This window comes from Bos javanicus, chromosome 12, assembly GCF_032452875.1.
Source record: "Bos javanicus breed banteng chromosome 12, ARS-OSU_banteng_1.0, whole genome shotgun sequence".
NCBI lineage: Eukaryota > Metazoa > Chordata > Mammalia > Artiodactyla > Bovidae > Bos > Bos javanicus.
In genome coordinates, this window is record NC_083879.1 from 71,272,832 (window position 1) to 71,293,810 (window position 20,979).

At 39.2% G+C, this 20,979-nt stretch overlaps 1 protein-coding gene across 1 annotated transcript in view; it reads left to right on the forward strand.

The window, feature by feature from the left end:
* LOC133258058 (ATP-binding cassette sub-family C member 4-like) overlaps positions 1-20,979 on the forward strand; it is a 119,200-nt gene that overhangs the window by 63,478 nt on the left and 34,743 nt on the right. Inside the window, exons 17-21 of the mRNA XM_061434397.1 lie at positions 1,502-1,621; positions 2,812-2,922; positions 3,870-3,970; positions 5,056-5,251; positions 11,745-11,899. Of these exons, the coding sequence (XP_061290381.1) occupies positions 1,502-1,621; positions 2,812-2,922; positions 3,870-3,970; positions 5,056-5,251; positions 11,745-11,899 (683 nt within the window). The remainder of the gene's footprint in view (positions 1-1,501; positions 1,622-2,811; positions 2,923-3,869; positions 3,971-5,055; positions 5,252-11,744; positions 11,900-20,979) is intronic.

A 20,979-nucleotide genomic window follows, 5' to 3' on the forward strand; every position in this document is an offset into this window, starting at 1 on the left:
GCCCCTGACAACAGCAAGTAATAGCCTTGTCCACGGTGGGGAATGAGAACCGTATCCTCCCTGCCCAGCAGCCTGAAACCCACCTGTTCCCTGACGGGCAGGAGCCTGACCCTGGTGCTTATGGTCAGTGTGCTCTTAGAGAAGATAGCAGGAAACAAATGACCAGTGATGTGACACTAGACCCCAAACCCATGTGAATCATTCAAAATAGAATGGACACCAAGGCTACCATCAGATTCTAAAAGAGCGATGTGTGTGTCACATGGCACAGTGCCCTTCAAATGCCAGGACAGGTATCCAGCAGGGCAGTTATAAAAATATTCATCAGGTTTCCAGAGTGGAAGTCAAGACCATTCAGGGACTCCTCATTTGCCGGGTCCTGTGGACACAAGGGTGGTGCAATACCAGGTGTTCCATGACTCACAGAGACTCCTGGCACAGGTGCAGGGAGAGTCCCAGGATGGGGGAGACAGCAAATTGTCTGCTCCCCTTACTCATCTCACCCTGTCCTGTGTCTGGCTCTGGTCCAAGGTGGGGGATGTACTGACTCTATCCCAGCCCTTAGGCTACTCATATAAGGTGGAGATAACACACAGGGAGCTCATCAGAATTCAGTGTGGTGAGGACTCTAATGAGGAATTAAATTTTACAATGCCACTGATTCAAAAATTAGTGAGCAGCAATTATTCAGCTATGAAAAAGAATGAAATATTGCCATTTGCAGCAACACGAATGGCTCTAGAGAGTATTATTCTTAGTAAAGTAAGTCAGAGAAAGACAAATATGATATGATACCCCTTATACATGGAAACTAAAAAATAACACAAATGTCTATATACAACAAAACAGAAATAGAGACATAGAAAACAAACATGTCAAATAGTTATGAAAGGGGACTGGGGGACAGGGAGGAACATATTAGGAGTTTGGGATTAATAGGTACAAAGTGCCATGTAGAAGAGGTAAGTAACAATGATTCTTGTAAGGCACAGGGAATTTTATTAAGTATCTTGTAATAACCTATAATGGAATATAATCAGGAAAAAATAACTAGATCTGTATTCTATATATCTGAAACTGATACATTATTGTAATTCAACTCTGCTTCAATGTATTTTTAAAAAATTATGAACAATTTCTACCTGGAGAGATGCCAGAAGTATTTGGAGGGAGGTGTGTTTGAGATGACCTTGATGAAAGAGATAGTAAAGAATTTCTTTATCTAAATTTAGCTGTGGTTAGAATTTGGTCAAAGACAGGTTCAGAGAGAATCTTTCATTTCCAGGTTATTAAAGTGAAGGTTGGTGTAACCAGGAGTTTGAGGGTCACATGAAGGATCTGTCCAGAAGGGGTATCATCCCTCCTCTCCCAGGCAGCCCGCCAGGAAGCCATGGGTGTGCTCTTTGGTGGGATGTGTGACCACAGAGCCCGGGAGGCAGTAGTTTCCTCACCTCCAGCCTCCCTGACTTTCTCTGTTGTGTGTCTGTCTCTGCTTCCCCAGCACAAAGCCTGGTGTTTTCCCACTTAGCATCTTCTCTGCGGGGACTCTGGACCATCCGGGCGTACAAAGCCGAACAGAAGTTTCAGGAAGTGTTCAATACATACCAGGATTTGCACTCAGGTCTGTAATTTTCTGGAGATGATTTCAAAGGATGAGATGTGCTGCCTTCTGAGGCCTGACCTCCCTCTCAAGTGGCATGGCTGGCCAGCATCTCTCTCTGTCACCCCCATGTCCCATTCTGCCCACTTGCCTCCCCAACCTCCACCTCTCAGGATGCCCTCTGTGCTCCCCTCTTCCCCTCTCATCCCTGCTTTTCTCCCCTGGCTGCCTGGCATTGTCCTTCCATCACTGTGCTCTATGGCTTTCTATCCTTTTACAACAGGATTCAGAAAACTTTTTTTTTTGGAACAAAGCAGATAGAAAATATTTTAGTCCTTGTGTACTATACTGTCTCTGTTGCAACTACTCACTTTTGCTATTATAGCACGAAGACAGGAAAAGATAATACATCAGCAAGTTGCTGTGGCTGTGTTCCAATGAAACTTTATTTTCTGTTTTCAGAACCCAGTGGTAAGTGTTCTTGGTCCCCAGACTAGTTTACCAACTCTCTTTTCAGAGCATGCACGGTGGCTGATGAGATTGAAGAAAATAATTTCCTGATCATCACATTTACTGCCCACTTGATGTATATCATCCTTTGTTTTCCTGAAGTATTTTTTCTAGATAGAAATTTCAGAATTTCCTCTAAGTCTATAAAAATTCGGCCTATCTTTCCAGTCTTTATTGTATTTTGAAGATAAAATGGCATTTCGAAAGCCACATGCCAATCTGGTTAGCTCATGGTCATGTAGACACTGGCTCCTGAGAATAAACACTGTGCAGGGCTCTTTAGTAAGTGCAGAAGATGCGGGAAACAGCAGAGCTGTGCTGTCTGCTGTCTGAGAGCTGGAACAGTCAACTTGTGAGAGGATGATCTTTGCATCGAAGCCCAGCATTGCAGGAAGTGCACCGATGAGACCATTTCCCATCTTCTTTATTAGCATCATGTTTCTGTTTATAATCTGTGAGTTGAATTTTTCAGTGCATGCTCCCCACAAAGATCCTGGACTGATCCCTCTGTCCTATATGTTGTCTTGTGTCAAAACCTAGCTTTTTGGAATCTTCAGGCTCCTTGTGTGTGTATTTTTGCTATTCTACCCTGTGTAAAAATCTTTTTTAGTTCAACTGAGGAAAATGCTCTTCCTCATTAGAAGCAATTAACATGGTTTTTCTGTTTATGTATTACACTTATTATGATTTTACAAATCCAGAGGCTTGGTTCCTGCTTTTGACGACGTCCCGATGGCTCGCTGTGTATCTGGATGTCATCTGTGCCATCTTTGTCACTGTTGTTGCCTTTGGGGCCCTAATTCTGGCACAATGTAAGTACAGATGTGAATAACGTGTTGTGGTATGCTTACAGTTTATAGCTTTGTTAACAATTATTAAATTGTTGCTACCTTGTCTAATAATTTATACTGTTTTGTTGTAATGAATTGTATTAAAATGCTTGCAGCATGTAATTCCACAGTGTGGTCCATATGAAGTCATTTGTGTCTTGATATGTTACCTTTTATCCTTTTATCTTTTGTTGAATGGGTTGGAGTCTGAACAACTGTAGCAAGCTGACCTTTTGAACATTCTAGGTAGTATCCTGTAGTTGTGAAGAGAGAACCAAGTTTACCATTAAGGTTTTTCTTCAGTGTAGAGTTTAGGTTTTAGTTTTAGGGCTACTCAAATCTCTTGGATGTAGGTGCCTGGTACACACTGGGTGAGAAAGATTTTCTGTAGCAAAGAACAGTATCCTCACTGCTGTATGGGTACCAGATGAGCAGTTGTTGGTGTGTGTGGCATGAATTCACCATCCCTAATGATTCCAATCTAACAGCATTGAATCTTTAATATGGAACAAGGAAAGTAGTATTTTAGATTTAAAAACATTTGCTCTTAAAACCCATTGTCTTGTTTTTGTGGTTTCAACTGCAGCTGCATTGGACTTGTAGAAAGTGAAATTACCTAATGGTTCTTGCATCCATAATGACAAAAGTCTGAATAATGACTTGATTCCTCACCTATATAATGTGGTCAAGTATATGTCAATCCTATAGGGATTAATAAACACATTTAACAGTCTTTCTGAATTCATAGTCATTTTTATGTACTGTTGTTATGGTCTCAATGAACAGATAGTAAAAGTATGAATAATATGATCATTACATGTGAATGATTTAAATATTATAAAGGAGTCTTCTTTATTAAGTTACAGAAGGAGCTGAACAGGGCGTTAAGAACAAGACTGACTTGATTCCTCTTCTTCTTCCTCATTTAGCTTTATATCCTGGGGAGGCTGGCTTGGTGCTATCTCTCGCCCTCACGCTCACGGGGATGTTCCAGTGGTGCGTCAGGCAAAGCATTGAAGCTGAGAATATGGTGATGTTTATCTTATGGTTCTTAGCCTTTTCTAATCTCCTTGCCATTAACTGGCATAAAAGCAATTCTTATGTAAAATAGTGAAACTTTTGTTTTTATATCATGATTAACAGAATTTTTTTTTACATCCTCTTCTGTTTGTTTAAAGTAAATGTAAAACTGAAAATTAAATATATATGTGTTTTTCTCAGTCTTATGTGCACCATGTCAGCAGGTTTTATATTCATCACAAACTCTCTTCAGATATAATAAATATCTCTGCAGGAGAAAGGTTCTGAAATCCTGGAGAGAATACAAGCTAATTTCTTAGTGGCTTGTTTATCTATGTTTCTTAACAGATAATTCCCCATTGTTGGTTAAAATATAGAATTTGTTGTTTTAAGATTTGTTTATTTAATTAGATTCCTCCACTCTCCGTTTTATCATCTATTATTGTGTGTGCTGAACACCTGAATTTGCTGGTGTCTCTTCTTTCTGATAGGATAAGCTCCTGCTCAGAATGTGCTATTAGAGTGGAGTTCTATCACTTTAAGAGATGTTAGTCAGTATGTAAATTATCATCCCTTTTGAATATTTACACCTTCTCCTAAAGGGAGAAAAACAAATAAAAGTGAAAACTTTCCACTTATCTCTTTTAATAAAGCAGAGAGTGACTAATTATTAAAATGAGGCTTGATGACCGTTCAGTTCTGCTCGTTTATAACAAATGGCTCTTCTGTAGCCACACGTTACTGATTGGTGTCCATAAGTATTTTTTTCTTATAAAAATTCTCTTTTTTTTTGTTCAGTTGTGAAAAGTGGATCAATAAAATCTTTGCATTCATTTCTCTAATTCTTTTAGTTTTTATATAGTTTTTAAGGAAGTAGCTGTAAATAACAGTGTTACAAGACCATGAGCAAGTTTGTAAATCATCAAAAGCCTCATCCAGCTCTTACCTCTGTCCCTTATGGATGCTAAGACCTGAGATCTTCTGAAACATAGAAAAGCTGATGTAAAGATATTAAAGTAGAATGCTTCATTTACAATCTCTAAACATCCATAAGCAAGACCTTTCCTAACTCCTGTGATGTCTTATGTGTTTCAGATGATTTCTGTAGAGAGGGGGCTTGAATATACAGAGTGTGAGAAAGAAGCACCCTGGGAATACGAGTATAGACCACCAACAGCCTGGCCCTATAAAGGAGAGATTGAGTTTTACAGTGTGAACTTCAGGTACAGCTTAGATGGGCCTCTGATATTGAAGAACCTGCAAGAAACCATATTCTCAACACTAAAGGTTTGTTTAAGCCATTTGCCCCTTTAAAATCCAGCTAAAGATTTAGTGCATGTCTGCTGTTGCCTTCCTTGTTAGTGAGTCAGGAGGATTCTCTTGGATGTAGATTAGATCAATGACACTATGTGAATCTTTCTTGAAAACCAACCATGGGATGGGGATCCAAGCATTTCTTTCCCTGTGTAATGAGCTCCCTCATGGCAGGTGGTGGGCCCTGGGCTCCAGGGCTCGATCTTAACCTGACCCAGGGCACTATATGTGATACCTGATTATTCATACTAAATCTGGGAAGTCAGCGCTGGCTCCATGTGCCTAACTGTCCAATATCTTCTTTGTTTCCTCCTTTCCATCTTTTCTTCTTTGTATTTCTGAGATCTCCTCCTCCCATGGTCCCCTCTTGTTGCAGCCTCCTCCTCTGTCCCTTGGCCGTTCCCATAAACTTGTCCTCCACTCACCCACACTGAGCCATACCCCTGCCCTCCCCCCCACAGACTGCTTCTTTCTTTAATACAATCTGATCCTTACTGGTGTGGGTGAGTTGCTGCTGGAACCAGAGCACAGCCCCAAGTCCACTCCAGCAGGGGCCATGGGATGAGCTTATAGCCACTAGAGAAGAGCCTGAATCATGACTCAGTCAGGGGTGAGGAACCAGAGCCCCCAGGTGGAGACAGGGCCTGGAGACTTACTCAAAGTGGATGAGATTTCACCTGTAAACATTTATGATCAGATCTGTCAACACTCTTAGATATGCAGATAATACCACTTAAATGGCAGAAAGTAAAGAGGAACTAAAGAACCTCTTGATGAGAATGAAAGAGGAGAGTGAAAAAACTCAGCATTCGAGAAACTAAGATCATGGCATCTGGTCCCACCACTTAATGGCAAATAGATGGGGAAACAATGAAAACAGTGACAGACTTTATTTTATTGGGCTTCAAAATCACTTGGGCAGTGACTGCAGCCATGAAATTAAAAGACATTTTGCAGGGCACAGAGAGGGTGCTGAGGACTGCTGGCTGGGAGACTGAGTGAGTAGCACACAGGTGTGAACAACCAGTAACCAACACACACACACACACACACACACACACACACACGACAATGGAGTAAGCAACAGATTGCACTTAAATAATCACTCTTTGAGAACTCCACCACCGACCCACCTAGAGGACTATAGCTATGATATAATGAATGATACCCTTGTTACATGAAAGAATAAGTATTCAACTTAATGCCCAGGGATCAGCTTCAGTTAGTCACTGAGTAAAAGCTGGCTCCTAATTATTTCCAGTCTCACCATAGGTCAGGAAGAGGGTGAAGACTGCTGTGTCTAGAAAACATTAACCACAGTTCTTGCTTCAGCTCTGTCCCTGAACATGCTGGAGGCCATCATTGTTTGCTTACTCATAGCACCATGTTGATCAGATCTTGTATTGTCAATATAATTCTGTTCATTTGTGTCTTAAATTTCCTACAAAGTGATAAAATATGAATTATCTAAAAAACTTCATAGTACAGCTTAGAAAAATACAGTTTTGAATTATTCCTTCTTAAAACCCTCCAAATCATAGTACTATCTGAGATTCTAAAATTTTTGAAGGAATGTTTAATTTTGAGACTGAAATAATAAATGTGATAAGTTGCCTTTTGACCTGTATCTTGGTCCACTCAGCATCACCGTTAGCTTCACTTCTATATTGGGAGATGATACCCAGGCAATTTGTTCTTGAAATGATTTCACTCTACCTCTGTATATCCCAGGTACCCTCTCCTGCTCACCTATCTCTGCTCCCATCACTGCAGGACACCACTTTGGTGTTGACTTTGATTGAGACAAGCTGCTGTAGGGAAGGGGAAGACTTGGGAGTGAGTTCGCCCAGAAGAAACGGGGCTCTATTCTCTTTCCGCCATGTCCTCAGCTGTCCTGATTCATGGAAGTTAGAATTAATAGGAAAGTGTAGTTGGTACTCTGCTGGTTTATGATTCATGGAAGAAATGCCAATTAAAAATAAAGACTCACAATGAGGTAAATGCAACCCTAGACTTCCTGGGTAGATTCGGAACATGGGCTGCATTTCTCATTTTGATGATTTTTGGTTGATTTGATAATTTTAGAGAGTCCTGGGCCACTTTAAAGCATTTTCCAGCTCTAGAGGTATATTAATTTGGGTTTGTTATTTTTTCCTGCTCAGAGCTTTTCTTGAACTTTTACAGATGCTTACTAGAACTTGCTATAATGTGCAAAAATATTAGTTTCCTACATTTTTTCCTTTTTTTACATAATATTTTCTCAGGAACATCTCCCCTCACTCCCAGCTTGTCCCACTTCTTTTCCAAGTTTCCTGATTCCTTGGGACTCAGACTGTATTGCCAGGGCCAGCATCACTTGCATCTCCTGGAGCTTCTTAGAAATGCAGAGTCTCAGGTTCACCCAGACCTCTTGACTCAGCATCACATTTGAACAAGACCTCCCAGTAAACTCCTTTCTCTCCCATGGGCAGGTTTTGATGACAGATAACCCATGATTTCTAAGAAATATCCTTTGACAGTTTGAAACTGAACTCATGAATCACCCAAACACCTGTTGTGTCTGAGCATGAGACTCTAGAACGTTCTGCAGCACTTAACACCCTATAGATTTACTTATTTTCATATTCTGCAAATTGCACCTTTACTTCATAATTCAACTCTGTATGATTCCATTGCATTTATTTGCATCTTTTCAGTGAGTCTGTCTTCATCACAGGCAGTTTTCATCCTGCTCCCAACTTCCCCACCAACCTACTGCAGGGACTGAAGGGATTTCCCACAGGCTCAGCCCTGCCTGGACCTGGAGTCAGAGACAACCCCGTGCTGCAGTGTATGTGTGCCTCTGTCACCACCTGATGGGATCAAAAATAAGTCTTGCTCCCAAGCAGGGCTCGAAGTCTGTTTGGCCTGTTCCTTAGTCACCATGTGCCCCATTTAGCAGCAGGTTTCTCTCCCAGCCTAGCTGTGGGTGCTGGTTCTTCCTGTTGACAGCCTCAGTGACCTCAGGTACACTTTTCTCAATGATTTCATCCCTCTTGTCTTAACCACCACATTATATGCATCCATGTTCAAGTCATGCTTCAACTCTCTGACCATAGGATCTCTATGGTAGGCCTGTTTCTTTAACTGCAGCTACACCTCTCCCCACTTTCTCTGTTCTAGCTACACAGAGGGACATGATAAGATGTCCGGCCATCCTGGTGATAAGAAAACCGTCAGCAGATGGAAAAGAGGCCAACATATATGGACTTGAGTCTCATCTTGTGCTTTATAGGCTTTCTTATTTCAGGCAGACTAATTAAACTTATGTGGGCTTCTCAGATGGCTCAGTGGTAAAGAATCCACCTGCAATGCAGGAGACACAGGTTCAGTCCATGGGTCAGGAAGATTCCATGGAGAGGGAAATGGCAACTGACTCCAGTGTTCTTGCCTGGGAAATCCCATGGACAGAGGAACCTGGTGGGCTACAGTCAATGAGGTTACAAGGAAGTCAGACATGACTTAACAACTAAACAACAGCAATGTAAAAGGAAAGAGTTTATTTTGTTTTTCAAAAGTAGTGCAGCCTGGCACTCAGGTACTGAATGTGGTCCTTAAAATGAGGGGTTGAGTCATGAAGCATTGCAGGAGTAGAATCTTCAGGGCTTGGCACCACACTGGACATGGGGAAAACTGGAAGTTAGGTGGACATTTTGAGCCTATGCACTTGGGAAAGAAGTAATAATATTAGAGTGGGGACGTCAGAGGAAGTGGCTATTTTGTCTGGGGCATTGGGTTCTGATTATGTTAGGTTTGGTGTATGAAGAGAGATCTAGCTACAAATGTCTAACAAGTTAGTGTGGTCATCAGAGGCCAACAGCAGCCTAGTCTGGGAAAACAGCAAGGGGCCATCACAAAGCAGCTAAAATAAGATTGTCTCCTAGTGTCTTTGTGTTAAGAATGTAAACTTACTCATGCTGGAGATACTGTCCATGGGCAATTGGTAAAACACATTGATGACCTTGGAAAGACTTCAGGTTATGTTTTTGATGACTGAATGGTAGAATTAGCCAGAGTCAGGTTTTCTTTGAGTTGCCTTTTTCTTTACTTTCCTCACTGGAGTTTGGAGCTCACAATCCTGTTGTGAGCAGCCTGTGGTGCCCCTGAGCATCTTGGGCTTTCACCAAGAGTCTGTTCCACTTTGCACAGGTGGATCAGTTTCAGTATAACTGAGAGTATGGAAACATACATTCTTAGAGATAGTTCTTACCTGTATCCTGATTGTGTTGATTTACATATGAGAACAGCCAGAAATACAGGCATACTTGGTTTGATTGTGCTTTGCAGATAGTGCTTTTTTTTTTTTTTTTTACAAATTGGACATTTATGGCAACCCTGCATGGAGGAAGTGTATCAGCACCATTTTTCCTACAGCATTTGCTTACTTTGTATCTCTGTCATGTTTTGGTGACTCTTGCAATATTTCAAACTTTTTGTTATTGCATTTGTTGTGATGATCTGGAATCAGTGTTCTTTAATGTTGCTATAACCCAGTAAAGGCTCAGATAATGGTGTCTTTTTGTCACAATAAAGTATTTGAAAATTAAAGTATGTACTTTGTAGACATAATGTAGACTATAGCATAGTGGCAATATAACTTTTATATGCACAGAGAAGCAAAATTTTTTGTATGATTTACTTCACTTTGCATTATTTACATTATTGAGGTAGTCTGGAACCAACTCCATGATATCTTTGAGGCCTCTCTGTACACAGAACACATGAGTTTTATATCTATATCTATATATCTATCTATATATATACACATACACACACACACATATACTAGGCCTGGTTATATACAGAAACTGGTCCATCTATATTATGTAAAGTATGGTTTAATGTACAGTACAAAATGGCTACAAAGAAATAATCTAAACCCTCTTTTCTTACATTTAACCTCTGTGATGATTAAATTATTTTTTGAAATGCCATGACTGATTTTATGGACTAAGATTTGACAATTTGGAAATGTTCAAATAATAAAATATGAAAAGTTCTGAGCATGAGCATTATGATTACAGTGCTCAGAAAAATTATTTTTTCACTGTTTAAATCTGAGTTATAAAAATTTGCTGAATTAATTGACAAATGATTGAAAGCATGTCTTACACCCCTCATTGATTCCAAATCCCTAAATAGAGATGAAATCATCTCTTGGGAAGCTCCTACCAGGGAATTAGCAGTTGAGAAAGCTTGTTGGTTAGAAAAAAAAAAAGAAGGGCCAGTTTTTGCATACATATTGAATGCACACAGCTAAAGGCCAATTTTTACAGTACAGTTTTATTCCCCACCAGCATTTTACCTGCACTATGTAGATCCTTTAATCTTATTGTTAGTGCATTTTTTCTCTGCTTTAAAAAAAACAAAAAAACAAAAAAAATGTTACATTTTATACTATAGTATAGTTGATTAACAATGTCATGTTACTTTCAGGTGTACAGCAGAGTGTTTCAGTTATACATATACATGTGTCTATTCTTTTTCAAATGCTTTTCCATTTAGGTTATTAGATAGCATTGAGCAATGTTCCTATTGCTATACAGTAGGTCCTTGCTGGTTATCCATTTAAAATATAGCAGTGTGTACATGTCAATCCCAAACTCGCTATCTTTCTGTTTTGGTTTTAATAACTAGACTGACACTCAACATGTATTCTTACAAGGTGCAATTGTAAGTATTGATTTGTTAGTAAAATGCCTTTTGAACTGCTCAGATGAAAGTCCCCATATAAATAGCAAATGTTGTTTGTGTTGTTGTTGACTCATTATTTGCATTTTGTCTACTGGCCACTGTCTTATGAGACCCTGAGACCTGTACTTTACAATTTTAAGATGTTTCCTTTCAGGATAGAATATAATTAAAATATTTAACATAAGGAAGTGATTTAATTTCTTTACCAAAGAATAATTCCTCTTAAATAACAGATCCATGAAAAAGTGAGTATTTGTTTACATATAACACTTCTGACTAGACTTGACATCTCTGTAAAATAACCCACATAATTCTAAAGATCAAAATACCCAGACATGTATTTATAAACTGAATTTTTATGGACCACTTAGAAGGCTTCTGACTTTTCATTGCTAGTATATTGATTCTGTTAGTTTTAAGTTGTCTTGTGACCATGGAGTCCCAGTCAGGGGAGAGTTGTCAATGTCTGAAATTTTTGGTTGCATTGTTTGTGGGGTGCTTCTGCTATCTAGTGGGTAGAGCCCATGGCTACTGCTAACCCTGCTACAATATACAGGGTAGCCCCACATACTCCCAACAATGAATTATCTGGCCCAAAATGTCAACAGTAACATGTTTGAGAAATTTACAAACTACTCTTTATATAGAACTTTTAAAATTCATCTTCAGCAATTATATTTTCTCCCAGGTTGGTTGTGTATTGTTAATTCTTAATCCCTTCTAGATCTCTTCAAAAGATGGCATTGTGGGAAGAACAGGAGCTGGAAAAAGTTCCCTCATCGCTGCCCTTCTTAGATTGTCAGAGCCTGAAGGTAACATTTGGATTGATGGGATCAGGACAACCAGTATTGGACTTCATGATTTAAGGAAGAAAATGTCAGTTGCACCTCAGGTATGCACATCAGAGTATTTTCACATGTTCTTTTAATAAGGCATCTAAATTTAATTGCTTTTACTTTCTTTTTTCAAATTGCTTGAAAGAGTTGATCCTCCCCCGCCCCCAATACAGAATATTTTTAGCAGACACGTTATCAGATACTAGACTTTGTTTATTCGTTCATTTGTTTGTTTTGTGTGCAAACTGACCTGGACAGATTTCTGGACTCAGACTTCTTCAGGTGCCATGGTTCTGAATATCGATAACCACATAATTCTGAAACAAAATGATAACTGATTTGTGTAGCCCTAGAGTGGTTCCTATAGGAAAACCTGAATTTTGTGTCTTAAAAATGGAATTTTGTTGTAGGAAATAAAGCCATCTTTTCAAGGCTGATTATCTCCTTGGAAGGCTTTCTGTGAAACTGTGGGGCTTTGAGAATTATAGGATGTATAGATGCTTTGGGGAGTCTTTTAGAATTCAGCTATTAGTAAATTATTTTAACCAGGGAAGCAGTACAGAAAAATGAGGAAGAACAGGAGACTTTGAATTCCATCTTTGTGTACCTCAGTTTTTTCTCCATTGCAAGGCAACTAACAGTCCAACTCCTTAAGCTGTCATGAGGGCTAAATGGGCCAGTGCGTGTGCAGTGCTTCATGTAGATCCAATACATGGTTGCTGTGATGGTGAAGCTTTGAACTGAGCATCTCTTCCTAGGCTCTGAGTCTATTTTCTTTTGTTCTGCTTCTTTGTTTTGTATGGGATTTTTTTTTTTTTTTGGTTCTTTTGTTGTTGTTCTGCTTGTTAAAGAACTATGACTTTTAGGGAGTGTTTTAGAGGCTGAATTATATTAATATAGACAGTAGAAACTCGTGAAAGTTAAAAATAGAAATATCATATGACCCAGCAATTCTGTTTTAGGGTATAAACCCCAAATATTGAAATCAGGGTCTTGAGGAGATATCTGTATATGTGTGTTCATAGCAGCATTATTCCCAATAGCAAAAATGTGGAGGCACCTAAGGGTCCATTGACTGATGACTGGATAAACAAAACATGGTACATTTCTATACAATGAAATATTATTCAGCCTTAGAAAGGAAGCCAATTCTGACACATGCTACAACACAGATGAACCTTGAGGAAAGTATGCTAATGTAAAATAAGCCAGTCAAAAATGATAATTAGTATATAATTCTATTAATATGAAGTACCTGAAGTAGTCAGTTCATGGAGACAGGAAGTAGAATGGTGATTGCCAGGAGTTGCAGGGAGAGGAGAGAGGGGAATTGTTGTTTAATGTCTACAGAGTTTCACTCATGCAAGATGAAAGGAGTCTGTGGCTGGATGGTGGTAATAGCTGTACAATAATGGGAATGTATTTAATACCACTTAAGTGTACGTTTAAAAGTCATTAAGGTGGTAAATTTTATGTGTTCTTGTTGTTGAGTCACCAAGTCATGTCCGTCTTTGCACCACATGGACTATAGCCTGCCAGGCTCCTCTGTGCATGGGACTTTCCAATCAAGAGTTCTGGAGTGGGTTTCCATTTTCTTCTCCAGGGTTGCTGTTGCTGCTTCTTTTTTTTTTTAATTAAATTTATTTATTTTAATTGGAGCCTAATTACTTTACAACATTGTATTGGTTCTGCCACACATCAACATGAATCCGCCGCGGGCATACACGTGTTCCCCATCCTGAACCCCCATCCCATCTCCCTCCCTGTACCATCCCTCTGGGTCATCCCAGTGCACCAGCCCCAAGCATCCTGTATCAAACCTGGACTGGCGATTCATTTCTTATATGATATTATACATGTTTCCATGCCATTTCCCCAAATCATCCCACCCTCTCCCTCTCCCACAGAGTCCAGAAGACTGTTCTATATATCTGTGTCTTTTTTGCTGTCTCACATACAGGGTTATTGTTACCACTTTCTGATTCCATATATATGCATTAGTATACTGTATTGGTGTTTTTCTTTCTGGCTTACTTCACTCTGTATAATAGGCTCCAGTTTCATCCACCTCATTAGAACTGATTTAAATGTATTCATTTTAATGGCTGAGTAATACTCCATTGTATATATATGTACCACAGCTTTCATTTTTTAGGTTTTTATTTATTTAAATATATTTATTTTAATTGGAGGCTAATTAACAGGGCTTCTTGACCCAGGGATCGAACCCATGTCTCCTACATTGGCAGGCTGATTCTTTACCACTGAGTCACCCTATTTTACCACAGTTTAAAAACAATTTTTAAAAGATATTCCTTTCAGAAAAAATGGGAAGAAATTTTCAGCACCTGTAACCCCTGTATTTAAAGATTTCCTCTGGTTATTAGATTTGTGACTTAGTGATTGCAGTAGAAAACAAAGGAGTTTAGATTCCAGGTTTTAAGTTTGGATTGTACCAATCTCTGACATGAATCAAATGAAACTAGTTAGCAGAAATAGTAGGTGTGTCTGCAAAGTCCTTTTATGTCCTTGGATGAAAGGATCCAGAAAAGTGCCCTGCGTTATTTTTAATACCTCTTAATAAAAAAAGGTGTATGCTTATGTACATAAGGGAAGGGAAGTCCGTCAGTCATGTCCAACTCTTTGTGAACCCATGGACTGTAGCCTACCAGACTCCTCCATCCATGGGATTTTCCAGGCAAGAGTACTGGAATGGGTTGCCCTTTCCTTTTCCAGCAAAACTTTCTGACCCAGGGATTGAACCCAGATCTCCTGTGTTGCATGCAGATGCTTTACCATTTGAGCCACCAGGGAAGCCTGTACATAAGAGAACTTTATAAATAAAGAAAAACATTGCATGATTCTTGGCTTTGCTGGTAATGTTTGGAAGCACATCTGAGCAAAGACTAAACATCCCTCGAGATCACCAGGTTTTGGTTCTGTTCCATCAATTTATACTATACTTTTGATCATGATCTGTGTACACACTCTAGGGAACATGCTTACAAAACAGTGCTAAGCTTTATATCCATATAGATAATGATCACCAAACATTATAATTTTGCAACTTTTATTATTCTAATTTATTTGCCTTTGTCTCCAAGTCACAATGTTGGTTGGTTAAAGAGAGAGAATCTGGAGAGACCCTGTAATGTGTAAAGGTCTCAGGAAATTACACAGAGGGCAGCCAAAGATAGAATGTTTAAGAGTTTAAATCAAATGTCAACATGACTGACATTTTTATTTCTGTTCTGCCTCATATGACTGTGGAAACTTGATGGCGTCACCCAGCTTCCAAACTTCATACTCCTCATCCTTAAACTAGATCTAGGAAGTACTGTTGCTCAGCTGTGTTGTGAAGATGTAGCTGGGTGAGAAAATGTTTGTGGCCCATGTCTGGTTCTTGAGAATGTTCAGTCAGTTGAAATTATAATTTTTATTAAGGATTGGGGCACTGGCCATTCAGGGATTATTTCTACTTAAATAAAGAGAGTAACACATTCTGCAGCGGCTTTGATTTTTAATTTCTATTTATGTTTTTTGGTGATTTTCTTTATTGGTTATAAACCAAATTATTTATATAAATTTAAAGAATAAAGTGAATACTACCCAAAGCAATTTATAGATTCAATGCAATCCCTATCAAGCTACCAACGGTATTCTTCACAGAGCTAGAACAAATAATTTCACAATTTGTATGGAAATACAAAAACCCTCAAATAGCCAAAGCAATCTTGAGAAAGAAGAATGGAACTGGAGGAATCAACCTACCTGACTTCAGGCTCTACTACAAAGCCACAGTCATCAAGACAGTATGGTACTGGCACAAAGACAGAAATATAGATCAATGGAACAAAATAGAAAGCCCAGAGATAAATCCATGCACATATGGACACCTTATCTTTGACAAAGGAGGCAAGAATATACAATGGATTAAAGACAATCTCTTTAACAAGTGGTGCTGCGAAAACTGGTCAACCACTTGTAAAAGAATGAAACTAGAACACTTTCTAACACCATACACAAAAATAAACTCAAAATGGATTAAAGATCTAAATGTAAGACCAGAAACTATAAAACTCCTATAGGAGAACATAGGCAAAACACTCTCCAACATACACCACAGCAGGATCCTCTATGACCCACCTCCCAGAATATTGGAAATAAAAGCAAAAATAAACAAATGGGACCTAATTAAACTTAAAAGCTTCTGCACAACAAGGAAACTATTAGCAAGGTGAAAAGGCAGCCTTCAGAATGGGAGAAAATAATAGCAAATGAAGCAACTGACAAACAACTAATCTCAAAAGTATACAAGCAACTCCTACAGCTCAACTCCAGAAAAATAAATGACCCACTCAAAAAATGGGCCAAAGAACTAAATAGACATTTCTCCAAAGAAGACATACAGATGGCTAACAAACACATGAAAAGATGCTCAACATCACTCATTATCAGAGAAATGCAAATCAAAACCCCTATGAGGTACCATTTCACGCCAGTCAGAATGGCTGTGATCCAAAAGTCTACAAGCAATAAATGCTGGAGAGGGTGTGGAGAAAAGGGAACCCTCTTACACTGTTGGTGGGAATGCAAACTAGTACAGCTACTATGGAGAACAGTGTGGAGATTCCTTAAGAAACTGGAAATAGAACTGCCTTATGATCCAGCAATCCCACTGCTGGGCATACACACTGAGGAAACCAGAAGGAAAGAGACACGTGTACTCCAATGTTCATCGCAGCACTGTTTATAATAGCCAGGACATGGAAGCAACCTCGAAGCCCATCAGCAGATGAATGGATAAGAAAGCAGTGGTACATATTCACAATGGAGTATTACTCAGCCATTAAAAAGAATACATTTGTATCAGTTCTAATGAGGTGGATGGAACTGGAGCCTATTGTACAGAGTGAAGTAAGCCAGAAAGAAAAACACCAATACAGTATATTAACGCATATATATGGAATTTAGAAAGATGGTAACAATAACCCTGTGTATGAGACAGCAAAAGAGACACTGATGTATAGAACAGTCTTCTGGACTCTGTGGGAGAGGGAGAGGGTGGGAAGATTTGGGAGAATGGCATTGAAACATGTATAATATCATGTATGAAACGAGTCGCCAGTCCAGGTTCAATGCACGATACTGGATGCTTGGGGCTGGTGCACTGGGACGACCCAGAGGGATGGTATGGGGAAGGAGGAGGGAGGAGGGTTCAGGATGGGGAACACATGTATACCTGTGGCGGATTCATTTCAATATTTGGCAAAACTAATACAATATTGTAAAGTTTAAAAAATAAATAAAATTTAAAAATAATAAAAATATAAATAAAGAGTAAAGTGAAAAACAAATGCCAGACCCCTTACCCGCTACCCCAACACACAGACACAATAGGAGATTTTGGAAAAAGTAAAACAGAAAAATGTGTCTAAACTCTTTTCTATGGGAACAGTGGGAGAGAATAGCACTTTTTAATTTCCTTTTGATTTCATATTCCTCTCCTACCAGATTCTTTCCTGATGACTACCCTGTACCCACTCATACTTTCCAGTCCCCCACCAAGACCTCTGGCCTTTTTCTCAGTCTTCCCCACATTCTTGACTGTTGTCTTCCTCTCCTTGAGGACAGGGCCTGTGTCTCTCATTTCTGTTGCTCCAATGCTTGTTGCAGACTCTGACAAGTTACACAGGTATTAGTAATAATTCCAAAGGGTTGGGAATCCATAACAGGTTTTAGCCTTTTTTCCCTACCATCTCCTACTTAAATCCTCACAATTCACTTGTTATCCTTATCTGACAGATTTAAAAACCAAGGCACCTGAGCTTTGGGAATCCCTGGTGGCTTAGCTGTAAAGAATATGCCTGTCAATACAAAAGGTACAGGTTTGACCCCTGGGTCAGGGAGATTCCTTGGAGAAGGGAATGGCTACCCACTCCAGTATTCTTGCCTGGGAAATGCCATGGGCAGAGGAGTCTACAGTTACAGTCTATGGGGTTGCAAAAGATTCAAATATGGCTTAGTGATTAAACAACAACAGCAATAGCTGTGAGCTTAACCCACTGCCCAGGTAAGCAGCAAGCAGCAGAGTCAGGATTTGAGTTTTGTGTATGTCTGTGTTTATTTTTTAAAATTGAAGCATGGTTGTTTTACAGTGTTTCAAGTGTTCAACAAAATGATTCAATTATATATGTGTGTGTGTATATGGCACCCCACTCCAGTACTTTTGCCTGGAAAATCCCATGGACGGAGGAGCCTGGTAGGCTGCAGTCCATGAGGTCGCTAAGAGTTGGACACGACTGAGCAACTTCACTTTCACTTTTCACTTTCATGCATTGGAGAAGGAAATGACACCCCATTCCAGTGTTCTTGCCTGGAGAATCCCAGGAATGGGGGAGCCTGGTGGGCTGCTGTCTATGGGGTCGCACAGAGTCGGACACGACTGAAGCGACTTAGCAGCAGCAGCAGCAGCAGTGTGTGTATATGAATTTGTATATATGTATGTGAGTAGGTATTTTCTTTTTCATATTCTTTTCCATAATAGGTTATTAGAAAATACTGAGCAGAGTTCCCTGTGCTATACAATAGGTTCTTGTTCATTTATTTTATATACAGTAGTGTGTATCTGTTAATCACAGATTCCTAATTTATCCCTTCCACCTACTTTCCCATTTGGTAACCTTTAGTTTGTTTTCTGGAGAAGGCAGTGGCAACCCACTCCAGTACTCTTGCCTGGAGAATCCCATGAGGAGCATGGTAGGCTGCAGTCCATGGGGTCGCTAAGAGTAGGACATGACTGAACGACTTCACTTTCATGCACTGGAGAAGGAAATGGCAACCTACTCTAGTATTCTTGCCTGGAGAATCCCAGGGACAGAGGAGCCTGTTGGGTACTGTCTATGGGGTCACAGAGAGTCGGACACAACTGACGTGACTTAGTAGCAGCAGCAGTAGCAGCAGCAGTTTGTTTTCTATGTTGGTGAACTTATTTCTATTCTATAAATAAGTTCATTTCTCTCATCCTTTTTAGTTTCTACATATAAGTGATATCATACTATATTTCTCTTTCTCTGACCTACCTGGTATGATAATCTCTAGGTCCATCCATGTTACTGCAAATTGCATTCTTTCATTCTTCTTTATGGCTGAGTAATATTCCATGTGTGACTCTGTGTGTGTGTGGGGGGAGTGGGTATATATAGTGTGGATAAATATAGTTATATATATATATATATATATATATATATTTATATATATATAGTATGTGTATATAAATAGGAATCACATCTCTTTATCAATTCATCTGTCAATGGACATTTAGGTTGCTTCCATGTCTTGTAAGTAAAGTAGTGCTGCTGTGAACATTGGGTTGCATGTATCTTTTTGAATTAGAACTTTTGTCTTTTCTGGATACATGGCCAGGAGTGGGATTACTGGATCATATGGTGACTCTTTCTTGTTCTTTTAAGAAAGCTCCACACTGTTTTCCATAATAGTTGCACCAATTTACATTCCCACTTTACCAAAAATGTATGAGGGTCCCCTTTTTTCTGTATCTTCTTCATTATTTATTTTTTGTAGGCTTTTTAATGATACCCACTCCAGTGTTCTTGCCTGGAGAATCCCATGGACGGAGGGGCCTGGTGGGCTACAGTCTTTGGGGTTGCAAAGAGTCGGACAGGACTAAGCAATTAACTAACACACATTCTGACTGATGTGAGGCAATACCTCATTGTATTTTGGATTTGCATTTCTCTAATAATTAGTGATATTGAGCATCTTTTCATGTGCCTCTTGGCCATCTGTGTTTCCTCTTTAGAGAAATGTCTACTTAGGTTTTCTGCCTGTTTTTTGATTGGGTTTTTTGTTTTTTTTGGTATTAAGCTATATAAGCTGTTATATATACAGAAATCTCAGAGAAGGCAATGGCAACCCACTCCAGTACTCTTGACTGGAAAATCCCATGGGCAGAGGGGTCTGGTAGGCTGCAATCCATAGGGTTGCTAAGAGTCGGACACGACTGAGAAACTTCACTTTCACTTTTCACTTTCATTCATTGGAGAAGGAAATGGCAACCCACTCCAGTATTCTTGCCTGGAGAATCCCAGGGATGGGGAGCCTGGTGGGCTCCCATCTATGGGATTGCACAGAGTCAGACATGACTGAAGTGACTTAGCAGCAACAACAGCATACAGAAATCTCTTGCATTTCTATACATTAACAACAAGAAATTAGAAAAAGAAATTAAGGGAAATATCCATTTATCATTGCATCAAAAAAAAAAAAAAAAGAAAAGAAATCTAAGAATAAATCTACCTAAGGAGGCAAAAGAAAACTATAAGACACTGATTAAAGAAACATAAGACAACGTGAACAGATGGAAAGATATACCATGTTCTTAGATTGGAGGAATCAGTATTGTTAAAATGACCATACTACCCAGGGGCAACCTACAAATTGAGTGCAATTCCTATCAAATTAGCAATAGCATTTTTCTTAGAATAAGAATAAAAAGATTAAAATTTGTATGAAAACAGAAAACTTGAATACTAGAAGCAGCCTTTAGAAAGAAGAATGGACCTGAAGGAATCACAAGCTGTGACTTCAGACCATACTATAAAAGCTACTTTAATGAAAACAGTATGATAATGGCATAAAAATCAGATGTATAGATTAGTGAAACAGGATAGAAAGTTCAGAAATAAACCCACACATTTATGGTCAATTCATCTAAAACAAAGAAGCCAAGACTATATAATACAATGGAGAAAAGAGTCTCTCTAATAAGTGATGCTGGGAAATCTAGACACAACATGTATAAGAATGAAATTAGAACATTCTCTAACACCATATACAAAAATAAACTTAAAATGAATTAAATGAATAAATGTAAGACCAGGTACTACAAAATCCTAGAGGAAAACATAGGCAGAACACTATTTGACATAAATGCCAGCAATATTTTCAGTCAATGGAGTGTCAGGAAAAGATACTCAAAATCTCACTCTTCCTCAGCCAAGAGCTGCTTCTCTTTACATTGTCTAGCTGGCTGTGGAGGTGGAGAAAGTCTGTTGGTTTGGTTGATTGAAGCCACTTGTCTAAGTACAAAGAGCTTACATCCCTTTTCTCCTGA